Here is a 13,515-nt window from a genome sequence, read left to right as displayed (position 1 = left end):
TGTGCTCTTCAGTTTCTGCATTTCAAATTCTTTTACCATGTTTAGTAAATTAGGGGTAAAACTGTATAGTTTAGCTGCTTTTATTCTCTTTTCCAGCAGAATTTTTATAATTCTTACAGTGTTTCTGAGTTTCATCCTTTTCTTGCTCTCCTATCCTCCTGTGCGCTCATGTGCTACACAGTCATCAAACCTGGAACTGTAGAGCCAAGGTTCAGCTCTTTTGCTTCACTCCTTATCAACTGTGTGACTATAATTTCTCTAAGCCTTAGTTTTCATATCCTATAGGATTGTTGTAGAATTAATGTGATGTGTGTAAAGTGCCTGTTGTGCACACATGCATACACACATACACACAGTTTTTCTTTCTGTTCTTCCTCTGTTTTTCAAGTAACTTAATGAATGGACTCTACTATCATTTAAAGAGTTTGAAGACTGTGTACTAGAAGACCTGCCACCAATTCTTGAGAAAATCTTTCAAACTCTTCAGATCTCCCCATAGAGTTATTTTGATAATCAGTGGTACAGTTATCACAGTGGTGATACAATTTCACATTTTGTATGTGAAAGCAATTTGTAAATTGCAGATGAGTAAACTGTTACAGGAATTCTCCCTTCAGTTTCTTGTTTGCATTGGACTGGATGCTTCTGTGAGGGGATTAGTTCCACTTTTGGCCCTTTGAAGTGGTAATCATTTGCAAAATCTTTCTGTACTGAGAATTGAGAACCACTTTCCTTTCTACTGTTGTTCCTATCTGTATTATTCCATCCTCAAGTGAAAAACTACTGCTCTTCTGCAGCATGGCCATTCCTCTCTCCTCTCCTGTCGTTACCTACCTACCTTTTAGTCACTGCCTTTCATTCGTTGAAAATTTAGCATCTGACTCAGAGTATTTTCTTACCCTGAGTCTTGTTACGGACATGAGTGATATTGGTGTCCACATGAATGGTCCCATACAGCATTCTTACCTTTACATCTGTATTTCTGGATTCACAGAGGAAGTTCTGTGAACCCATGCTGGATCTAACACAGCTCTGACTCTGAATTCTCAGGTTTAAATATCCATAATCTAATGATACTTTCTTCTTCTGTGATGCAGCCCTACTTTACTTCCCTTTGACTTTATGCCCCACAACCCTCTACTTTTTTACTCTTTTTTTACCCTTTTTTAACTTTATGTCCTACTCAAGTTAAAGACTGTTGCTTAATTTCTTCACCTATACTCTTACCAATTTCTTCAATTTTCCTACTTTCTTGGTCATGGTACTAGGACATGATAAAACCGCAAGCATGAATCAATCTGTTAATATTTCCTATGCCTACTCTTAGGCTTCTGGAAGGTAAGAAATACCTATGCAGATTGATACATAATTTCCAAATTCAACCAGTTCCTCTACAATGGTCTTTAACCCTCCGGTTGTGTAGTATTGAACTATTTGACTTAATACATTTTGAGAGTTTGATGAAAGACATGGGTCTCTATCCAGAAATATACAAGAATATACACTTAAAAATTTGCTTGCAAATTTAAGGGATCTTTTGAAGCTTACTCATGGACTTCCTAGAAGTCCTTTATATCCTAGTTGAAAACTCCTGCTCTTAGTATGTATCTGTTCCATCTACAGTCACACCTTTTCTTGAATCTTCAAACTCTCCACTCACCTGCTTCCTCCTTTTAGCATAGGACCTCCGTGTACATTGCAACAAATATAAGAAATTATTCAGCCCACCAACCCTGCAAACCTACTTGTATCCATACCACTTCTCTGCTTCTTTCCTCATATTACAATTAAAGAGGAACCTGTCATGTCCATGCTGTGAAACCTAGCTGACTTTTCCGTAGAGATCTATTTCTGTTTCCTGTCTTCTCTCTAACCTTTGTCTTTAGTGTCTTTATCTTGAGTAACCTTTTAAACTTCCTGATCTCTATCATTAAAAAAAAAAAATCCTCTCCTTCAGCTTCATTTTTCCTTGAGCTGCTGGCTCTCCTTTCTTTTCCCGTTTAGTCCTGGGATACTTAGAGCTACTTTGTGTATTCCCTGACTCCTTATCTGCTGCAGTGTGGTACCTGCTTCCACCAAAGAGACCTCCTTCTGCTAAATCGAGTGGTTAGTTGTATGTCTCCTTAGAGCATTTGGCATGTGCTTTATTTTCCATGCTTGAAACCTACTCCTCCAATGAGTCTCCTCGAGTTCTTTCTTCCTGTGTGGTTTATTCTAGATGTCTGTGAGCTCTTCTTCCTCTGTCTATATCTAAAATGTTAGAAGATACTCATAAGGGAAATTGGGATCTCTTTTCTCTCTCAGAGTCTTCCTAGATCTCATTCATTCTTATAGCTTAAGTGAATATTACCACTATACTCTGTTGCTTAAGCAAAAAAAACTTCCTTGCCCCATATCAATCATCTGCCAAGTTTCGTCAATTCTGTTCCTTACATAGCTGTCAGAGTCACCATCTCTTTCACTCTGCACTGCTCCTAGTTAAGGCCTTCGTCATAAATTACCCAAACTGCTATAACATTTTCTTAACTAGGTTTCCAGCTGCTAGTCTTGCCCTTTTCCAATTCATTTTTCATTGCAGTCTCAATAATCACTAAAAATATATATTTTGTATAATTTTAAAAATTTGAAGTGTCACAATTACATTGTCTGAAAAGCAGAGCTCGTCTACTATGTGTGGACTATTTCTATAATGGTTGTTTTTCTAATTACAGATAATGGTTACTAAAAATGGCTATTAAAAGTAGGAAAGGATACTAGGATGTCATTTATCATAATAGTTACTGTTCATTAAGTGTTAACTGTGTGCCAGACACTGATGCAATGTCTGGCACACATTGACCTGTATGGGCCTCTTTATTATTCACAGGAACTCTGGGGGAGGGGGTAGACACTGTTTGTTAGTATTTTCCATGTGATAAAGAGAAAACTGGAATACAAAAAGAATGAAAAACTTGTTTGAAGTCTGGTCACATTATTATTAAGTTGGTGAGCCAGGATTCACACCCAGCCACTCCAGCTTTAAATCCTGAGCTTATAGTCACTGCTCTAATGCCTCTCATGATACTGTGTTTTGCTTCATTAACTATGATTCTAAGATCTAAACTTATAGCTTAGTGATAAAAGTTAGAAAAGGGGATCATAACATTATTTCATCTAGTTCCTGGATTGAATTTCTGTTAAGGCATTACATGATCTTTATTTCATCCAATAAATATTTATAAAGATCTCTAACAGGCCAGTCAGTATACAGAGTACCAGATTAAAAATAAATGTAGCACCAGTTTTTCAGAAATATAAAAATTACGTGTCTATAATTAGGACAATTACATTTAGAAGATCTTTCTGATGATCTCCTTAAAGTCAGCAACTGTCTTTTTCATCTTTGTTTACCTAGTACCTGGAATGGAGATAGGTGTTTAGCACTTAAATGTTTACTGAATATTCTTATTAGTGCCTTTTATCTTTTCTACTCCTTATTGCATTGTTTACTTATTGTTTTTATTTTAGTTGAGTTTTGTAAGAAATTGACTTACTTTTTTTTTTTTTTTTTTTTTAACCTAGGGGATGTCCCACTCTTGTTCAAGCATTGCCAGGCCCTAGCACACAAGTCACTGCAGGCAGCAACCATACGGCAGTACTTTTAATGGATGGACAGGTCTTCACATTTGGAAGTTTTTCTGTAAGGAATTTTTAAAACATTAATAATATTGCATTATACCATTGCCTTATAATTTGTCTATATTAGCTATTTTTTTTCTGGTTCTAGTACAGTTCTTATAATTGTTACATATGCATATTTCATACCTTCATCTGCAACACACACAAAACTTGAATGATATTCTTTGAAGTAATTTTCCTCTCTAGCTCAGCATTAGAATTTATTGAATTTAACAGCTTTGTTAGAATTGGACATGTTTATTTCAGATTAAAGTCCTTTAAGCATTCAGTAGAGCTAATTCTGTCATATGAAAGGTTATTTCTCATCTAACTGGTAGAGATGAATTTTTCTTAACATATAGAACTATGCTATTTTGTAACCTTTTAAAAGCCTAGTTTTATTTGTTCGATTTGTTTAAAATTATACTTTCTTTTTTCCTTTTCCGCCCTCTGAGTCTATCTGCCTGTCTGTTGCATAGGCGCTTGTGGGCATTCTCTCCCTCTCTCTGCACCACAACTTAAAGAGTGGAAATGCTGTAAGAATTTTGTGTGTTTGGGCATAGTAGATATCAAGAAAAATCTTTGCGAGACTGTGCTAATACACTTGTACCATTTCTGATGTGGGTAATTACTAAGAACTCTCAAACCTAAGTGTCTGGGATGACATTTACAGCTTCTGATTTTTAAAAAACTGTAACTATGTACTTAAAATATTTTATTTGGAAATGGTTTCAAACTTACAGAAAGATTGCACAACTAAGAACAGTGCATAGAATATCTGGTTAATGTCTGTAACCAGATTCACCTGTTGTTAACATTTTGATCCAGCATTTGCGTTATTATTGTACATGTGCCTGTTCTCTCTCACATACATAGTGTGTGTGTATGCACAGATGTGTGTGTGTATGTATGTATATAAAACATTTTTTTTCTCAAATCCTTTAAGAATGTCTTGTGTACATTGTGGCCTGTTACCTCCTACATACTTTAGTTTGTATTTTGTGAATTAACCTAATAATTATTTTTTGTCATTTCTTTCCCCTCCAATCTAGGATCAGGCATTATGTTTGCCTGTTGTGTGTCTCTAGTCTCCTTTAATCTGTAACATTTCCACAGCTATGTATTGTCTATTATGACATTGACATTTTTGAAGAGTATATAGTACTGTTTTAAAAAATAGAATCCTCCTCATTTTTGTTTCTCTGATATGTCCTCATGTTTAGATGCAGGTTGTGCACCCAGGCCAAGATACTCTGTAAGTGATATTGTGTTTGCCTCACTGCATCACATCTGGAGGCTCAGAATATCCATCTGTTCCTCCTTGATTATATACATTTTGATCACCTGATCAAATGTCTATTTCTATACTGTTTCTTCTTTGAAACTATAAGCAGCCTGTTGGTTGACACTCTTAAGATTCCTGCTTCTCATCAAAATTTCTCCCTAAATTTAGCATCCATTGATCATTCTTTCCTGAGCTAGTCTTTACTATAATGTTTAAAAAATGGTGATTTTTTTCTACTCCAGTAGGTCCTTCGCATTTTACTCTAAGCAAGAGCCCTCCTTTCCTGTTTACTTATGTTTCTACTTATTATTGATATAGACTCAGGTATTTGTATTTTCTTCATTATCATCTTTAATTATTTGGGTGCTTAGATTATCTCAGATTTGGCCGGGGGGGGGGCCCTTCATGCTGGCTCCTGTATTCTTGTGACATACCCCTTCATTTTTGGGGGCACTTCCTTTCATTCCAGCATAACAAGTTGTTCAGGGTTTATCTTGTACAGGCCTTGTATCCGTCCTAGAATCAGCCATTTCTCCAAGAACCCTGATTCTTTTTAGTGGGGAATAGTATTAGACACCAACTGGGTACTAGTTCATTGCTACAGGACGTCTTTGGATCTCCAGTACACATATATTTATATGTCCACATATATGGATGTATTTTAGAAATCATAGGCCAGGCGTGGTGGCTGATACCTATAATCCCAGCACTTTGGCAGGTGAGTGCCGGAGGATCACTCAAGCCCAGGAGTTTGAGACCAGCCTGGGCAACATAGTGAGATCCCATCTCTATTAAAAAAAAAATTATCTGGGTGTGGTGGCACATGCCAGTGGTCCTAGCTGCTCAGGAGGCTGAGGTAGGAGGATCACTTGAACCGTGGAGGTTGAAGCTGTCGTGAGAGCCGTGATTCTACCATTGCCCTCCAACCTGGACAGCAGAGCAAGATCCTGTCTCAAAAAGAAAGAAAGAAAAAGAAACAAGCCCACACTGTGACTTCTACTTCCAATCCATTCCCACAAGGTTCTTTCTTACCTGTCCTGTTCTATATTTATGTTCTTTCTTCCTCAGTAAGAATCTTTCCTCTCAACAATATCAATATATTTATTTCTCACTTAATCCCCAAATATGTTTAAAATAGTTTTACATTTGCTTTGCCTGTACAAGTTCAAAAAAACAAATTCACTGAAAGGTCATTCTTGCGCCTTCCCCTCCCACCTGCTCCCCACCCCAGGTCTGAAGGTGTATAGTCAAGCACTGTCTGTGTGTGGCCTGGATTCTCTCTCTTACTCCCTTTTAGTGGAAACTGTGATTCCTTTGGAACAGAGTTGGGCTCATTTGTTTCAGTTTAAGATTCCCCTCACCCTGTCCTTTGATTGAATTTTATTTTATTTTTTAAATATATAGAACATTTACATGTTGCTAAAAGTTAAGTTATACAAAAATTGTATACTCAGAGGTGTTACTTCCTCCCATATCCTTGACATTCCTGCCTCCCCACACCTTTCACTCCACACTTGGAGGTAATAAATGCCATTGTTTTACAGTTTATTCTTCTTGTGTTTCTTCTGGTGAAGATATATAAGCATGCACACACACTGTTTTACCTATGTATATCTATATATGTATGTATGTGTATACACGGTTACGCACTGCATAACAGTATTTTGGTCAGTGATGGACTGCATGCATATGCTAAGGTGTTCCCATAAGATTATAATAAGTACTTTGACTATACCTTTTCTATGTTTACATACAGAAATACTAGTGGGTTACAGTTGCCAGCAGTGTTTAGTACACCAGCATGCTGTACAGGTTGGTAGCCTAGGAGCAATAGGCTACACCATATCACCTGAGTGTGTAGTAGACTATACCGTCTAGGTTTGTGTAAGTCCACTCTGATGTTCGCACAATCACAGAATCACCTAATGACACGTATTTCAGAACATATCCCTGTCATTAAGTGACATGTGACTGTACATAAATATATGTATTTCCCCTTTCTCATTTTTTAAAGCTAATAGTCTGTATATGCTCTTTTGCACTTTGCTCTTTTCGCTTCAGTATATCTCCTAGAAATCACTCCATATCAGTTCATAAGCTCTTCATTTTTTTTTTACCTCCATCGAATACTCCATTGTGTATATATATGATAGTTTATTCATTCAGTTTCTTATGTTTGTATATTTACATGGTTTCCAATACTTTGCAATGATAGTAATGAATATTGTTCGAGGTGTATCTTTGAGATAAATTCCTAGAAGTGAGATTACTGGGTTGAAGGTTAATGCCTATGTAGTTTTGTGAGATATTAACAATTCTCTTGTATTTTGCTTTCACACTAACAGTGTATGAGATTGCCTGTTTTCCACAGAATTGCCAACAGAATGTGTTGTGGTACCTTTAATTTGTGCCAGTCTGATGGGTGAGGAATGGTCCTGCTTACTTTCAAGTTCCTTTGCCTTTAGTTGGTGCTCTGATCCTTAAATTTCGGATCCATATTTTGTATTTTGGCATTGAAGGTTAACTTTCTCTTTGGAGGGATGTGTTTCCCTGTGCTTTTTCTAACTTCTCCACACGCCTCTGTTCTTCTTAAGAACTTCCCCTTTCATGCTGTGCACATGCTCAGGTTTGCAGTAGCAGGCGGGTGGAGAGAACTCTTGGAATTTGGCTTCTGCTTACAGGAAACATAAAGATCATGACACCCGCTGTCTCCTTATACTGCTGAAGGTTTGAGTCACCTGTAGATTTGTTTGCACAGCATGTTTTTGTGTCTTTTGAGGTGGGTATGTGAGTGATAAGATTTGAAGCCAGGCAGTCATTGTCCTCCAGTCGCAGCAGTCCTAGTTGTGAGCTTTTATGAATTTAAATGTAGCTTATTTGTAACCACATTCTGAGTCTTTACGGGGTTGTGCAGATATCTAACACATTTTTGGACTGCTTTTCTTCATGTTTATTGGTAGTAAGGGAATACATATTTATTTCAATAGTCAATGAAAAAGATCAATGAAAAAGAAAAGAATTTATTTTTCTTCCAAAAGCAGAATATATCCCTGAATGTGATATATTTTGCTATTTACCTTTTTTTTTTTTTTTTTTTTTTTTTTTGAGACAGAGTCTCGCTCTGTTATCCAGGCTAGAGTGTAGTGGTGTGATGATCTCAGCTCACTGCAACCTCTGGCTCCCAGATTCAAGTGATTCTTATGCCTCAGCCTTCCGAGCAGCTGGGATTACAGGCGCGCACCACCACACCCAGCTAATTTTTGTATTTTTAGTAGAGATGAGGTTTCCCATGTTGGTCAGACTGGTCTCAAACACCTGACCTCAAGTGATCCTCCCACCTTGGCCTCCCAAAGTGCTGGGATTACAGGCATGAGCCACAGCACCTGGCCTCTGTTTACATTTTTATGCTCTCTTATTTTTCTTTGTCAAAAAATAAGGACAGATCTTAAAAGAGGGTGAGAAATAAATGTTGAATGTTTTGGCTGCTTCTCTAATCATGTGCTTGCCATGTTTCCTTTCCTGGTTCTGTCCAGGGATTGAAGCTCAGTTACTTCCACAGTTAGTTTGTGGCTGTGTTTTCTCGCTGTGCTACCTGGTGGTTGGATGAGAACGTGACCAGAGTGTTCGCAGTGCTCCAGGCTCCCTTGTTCCAGAATGCTGTGGGGGGAGAGAGGTCCTGAGCCAGGGGTGGAGGAATGTCTACTGAGTCAGTGTCGTCATTCTTTTATTCTTTTTCAGCTACAGGCTTACTAGTGAGAAACTTCCTATTACTTTTTAAATTAAACTCTTACCTGACCAGGTCCCTATAAACAGCCATACTTTTAAAGTGGTTAATAGTTATTTGCTTAAAACATGATACCTTGCCATTGGTTGTGCTGTTTGTTTTAAAACATAAATGAAATAACTTAGGGACATACCATGTGAAAACAACATTACATATTTTTCTAATTGTATTCACAGTTCCAGTATTTATTTTGGTCTTTTTACTTGAATATTCTCTGGTTATATGAGTTCAATAGTGACTTTCTTTTATACTATCAACTTATGTCAAAGTGACTTTTTAAATGAATAATTTGGAATACCAATATTTTAACATATTGTGTATATTTATCATACTTTTCATTTAAATGTAGGTGAAGACAAAGTATTTTGGAGATACTTCTTGCGTGGAAAATATTCCAAACTTTTTTTTTAAATAATGCACTTTATAAGACTTTCCAGGAATAATAGAAATTATTTTATTACTTTATACATGTTTGGTCCAAATTTCTTATATATTGAATTTATTTTAAAAACCCAAACTAACAATTGGTGAAAAATAAGGTTTCACAGAGTGATTTTTATCTACTGCCTCCTTAACTTTATGAAAATTAGATTGTTTACACAGCAATATTGTTAATATGGTTTATTTAATCTTTTAGAAAGGACAACTGGGCAGACCAATTTTGGATGTGCCATATTGGAATGCAAAGCCAGCTCCCATGCCTAACATTGGATCAAAATATGGAAGAAAAGCTACTTGGATAGGTGCAAGTGGGGACCAGACTTTTTTACGAATTGATGAAGCACTTATTAATTCTCATGTACTTGCTACATCAGAAATTTTTGCCAGTAAACACATAATAGGTAATACCAAAAATAAACAAATGCCCCTTCCAAACTCGTCTTGATTGATAGCAAACGGTTTATCTTTCCCTATAATGAAATATACTTTTATAGCTTTTTGTTTTCTTTTTGGTCAAAGAAATTTAAATAAAGCCTGTAAATGTCTGTGTTTATATGTGTCTGTGTGCTGAAAGAATGGAATAATTGGGAGATCTGGAAACCACAGTATTCGTGAGCTAGACAGTGGTAGAACTATAAACTAAATTCTAGTAGGATAAAATCCATATTGGAGTAAGAGATTTTTATGTATTGTTTCTTGCTAAATAAATGTTAGAAATTAATTTTTATGGGAGGTTATATAAATCAAACTTTGAAGTTTCACGAAGACCAACGTATCAATCTATACTGTGTCCATGATACTGTGAATAATTATATAATAGAGTCGTATAGCAAGAGATTAGGAGCATGTGTTGTGGATTTAGACATGTTGAGGTTTTACTCCTAATTCTCCCACTTAAAGATTTTTTAATTACTTAGCCTCTTTCGTTCTCCGCTTATTCATCTGAGAATGAAGATGATATTACTTACTTTATGGGTTTTGGGGAATTAAAAAAGGTAATATATATTAAAATTATATATAAGTGTTTTTTTCTTAAGGCTTGGTACCTGCTTCTATATCAGAACCCCCTCCATTTAAATGCCTTCTGATAAATAAAGTGGATGGGAGTTGTAAAACTTTTAATGACTCAGAACAAGAGGATCTGCAAGGATTTGGTGTGTGTCTTGATCCTGTATATGATGTAATTTGGAGGTAAGCATCTCAGTTTATAAAACAGTAGTAAATAAGTTTTGATGCTGTTATACTCTTATGGTAATATAAACTATATTTACAGGTGGACTTTTCACACATGAGTACTCTCCTGTTTATCTAATAACTGCAATTCTGTCTCAGTGATTCACAGGGACCTTTATAGTATAGCATAGTGGCTAAGAGCATGCATTTTGAGCAACACTACCTAGGTTTATCCGAGCTCCACAACTTGCTTTTTGTGTCAACCTGGAGAAATTATTTTGACTGTGTGCCTCAGTTTTCTCATTTATGACATGGGGATGCTAGTACTACACAGTGCATAGTAGGTGCCGTAGAAGTGTTTGCTATTATCATTATAATTATTAATTTTACTGTTGAGAGTTCTGTTGTTATTTTTAATCTGTCATCAATCCTGTTAATATTGTATATAATTCATTCTATTTTTTGTTCTCATAATTATTACTATGAGGAGGAAATTATGCTAAAGACAATAAAGAACAAAGAAGATAATTGAGCTTGCCCTTTAGAAATGTGCATTAAAAAATACTCTTGTTGGTAGAGAAATATACAGGATTATATGCACTCTGGGAATTATTAAACTGTAGAGATAAATAGGGCACAAAAGAGACTCAAGAATTGCATGTGTTTAAAATTTATTGTGGTGCTTTATATACAAAATGAATAAGTTACCCTTCTTCGGGTTTCTAGCTTTGGATACTAATAGGAAGTGTACCCTGCCATCACCACAGTGTCTCATCACAGGGCTGAGTACTTCTTTCCTTTTGCGGCTGGCCTTAGTGGGCAAGATTCCAGTAAGTTGAAAGGTTGAAGTGGTGTGAGTGAGGAGAGTGAGGAAACTTTTTCACTGTCTTTCTTCTTCTACCCATGCCTGCTTGCATTCTCATCAGACAGCCAAGTTCTGAGAGGCTACGTGGTAGCAATGGGATAGACTATCTCAAATGCCTTGCCAACTCCTTGGTAATTTTCTTCCTTGTTCCAAAATAGAGATTAATCATGAGGCTTGCATTCAGAGTGAAGAGACTGCTGCACTTCCCAGGTTGCTGGCCAGCTGACTCTCTTATTTGGGCATTTTATGAGAAGGCATAGTGGCCAGTATTGAGTTGAGTACATCTCAAATCAATTACATCTCCCTGGCAGCATCGTGCAGGGTAGATGAAATAACAAGAGACTATGGGTGAGTGGTCTTTTGTGATCATTCTTAGGCAGACATGAAGTATTAAGAACCAAAGTTAGAGTGGTCACAGTGGGATAGAATGGAGGGGATAGAGAGGAGAATAGATGTAAAGATAGAATTGGCTGCAGTTACTTACTGATTAGAAGTCAGTGTTCAAGAGACTTAGTTACCAAAGAGCAGGCTCTGGTTTGGACTTACGTGTAAATTGATGTTTTATTGTTTTGTAGTTTTTACATGTTTTATTTTTAAAAGAAGTAAATTTGCATTAACAAAACAAAAATTAAAATTGGCAGTATGGAATCTGTTTCTGGATGCGTTCACTAAGTTAGCAATAACAGTATAACTAAGTCTAATGGCAAAAACTTACTTGAAAGAGAACCATTTCCCTGGGGTCTTAACAGAACTCTGAAGTATGATATTTAGCTGGTCGAATCTTGTCTTTTTCACTTATGGTGGTAGCAGTGGGACAGATGATCTCAGATGCCTTGCCAGCTCCTTGATCAATTTCTCCATCGCTGGCAAACAAAGATTAAGAGATGTTTTGGTGAAACAGCTGAGAGGTATTTTTCTTTAAATCAGGATCAGAATTTCTGTTATCCTGACTTCTGGCTGCTTTGTGCCTTTTGTGTTTTTCGGTGGGACACTTATACTTTACAATTATCATATGCATTGCACATCCAATATTAGCTTACTTTGACTTTCCTTCTGGCCTGCATCTGCTTCCTTTTATATTCTTCAGGAGCAAACTTTGCCTGAGTAATTTGAAACATCTATAAAGAGCAGATAAATGTTAAGAACACCTATTTTATTTCCCACATACAAATTTACACAAATAATATGTGAATTTGTGTTATTTAAAAAAAAAAAAAGCAAAAATACATACAGGAAAAAGGATGGTCATACTCTATATCTGTTTCTTTTCCAATACCAAATCCCACTAGCCTTCTCTGTGGATCACAAGTATGAAGTTTGATTTATATTGTCTGCCATCTTTTAAAATGCATGTATTTTTCTTTTTATGTAAATCAAAACATGCCTACTCTAAAAGTTAGATTTTTGCTCAAAAATAATTTAGAGATCTTTTCAAGTCAGTATTTAAAGAACAGCTTCATTATTAAAATTGTGGAATTCTATAGTCTGGATATACCAAATATACTTAATTGTTTGCCCATCAGTGAACATTTTAGATTTTTTTTTAATATTACAGTATTACCTACAATGCTACAGTGAACAAATACACAGGTATCTACATACAGAGTTTTATACACATGTGGGAGTATTTCTGTAAGCTAGTTTTTACAATGTAGAATTGCTGAGTTAAAAGATAGGCTCACAGAATTGTAAAATGACTGAAGTAAGTCTCAATCACTTTAGAAGTTTATTTTGCCAAGGTTGAGAAGATGCCTGGGAAGAAAAGACAAGCCACAGACGATCTGTGCCCTGTACTTTTTCTGAAGAGGTTTGAGGGCTTCAGCATTTAAAGAGGAAAAGCGAGCAGGAGGAGAAAGGGAAAAGAAAAAATTAGAGGATGTGGTCACATTCTTGTAAGGTTTTGATTAGGCTTACTGAATCCACATGTTGCACATGAAAAGGAAGGGGTAGAGGAAACAGTGAATTTTGTATTTGGAGTTAAAGTAAACACAGAGTAGAGGAAGTAGTCAAATATGCATTCATCTGGAGCGGGTGGGGCTTGGTGGGGGGTGCAGATAATTTCTAGTCTCTTCTTGTCCCTTACCATGAATTTTCCAGAACCAAAAAGAGATTTGAATCCATGGATATTAGAAACTATATGTTTCCATTATTTACCATCAAGAGAGTTAGTGAAACTGTTGAACACTGAAGACCGAGGGAAAATCTTAGAAGCAACTAGAGAGAAAAGAATGGTCACCTGAACAATGAGATCAAGGCTTCCCAAAAGCAATAATGCAATAATGTTAATGCTACTAATTATAGAAGCTACCA

At 36.3% G+C, this 13,515-nt stretch overlaps 1 protein-coding gene across 34 annotated transcripts in view; it reads left to right on the top strand.

Annotated features, from left to right (window-relative positions):
- The window catches only part of MYCBP2 (MYC binding protein 2), a 286,627-nt gene that overhangs the window by 117,114 nt on the left and 155,998 nt on the right, over window positions 1–13,515 (top strand). For all 34 annotated transcript variants that reach the window (XM_074021188.1, XM_045377006.2, XM_074021199.1 and 31 more), the window contains 3 exons: window positions 3,562–3,679; window positions 9,364–9,568; window positions 10,205–10,358. In XM_074021188.1, the coding sequence (XP_073877289.1) occupies window positions 3,562–3,679; window positions 9,364–9,568; window positions 10,205–10,358 (477 nt within the window). The remainder of the gene's footprint in view (window positions 1–3,561; window positions 3,680–9,363; window positions 9,569–10,204; window positions 10,359–13,515) is intronic.

This window comes from Macaca fascicularis, chromosome 17 (genome assembly GCF_037993035.2).
Source record: "Macaca fascicularis isolate 582-1 chromosome 17, T2T-MFA8v1.1".
In the NCBI taxonomy this organism is placed as follows: Eukaryota; Metazoa; Chordata; class Mammalia; order Primates; family Cercopithecidae; genus Macaca; species Macaca fascicularis.
The sequence above is the reverse complement of the archived record's forward strand: the minus strand, read 5'-3'. Positions and strand labels throughout refer to the sequence as shown.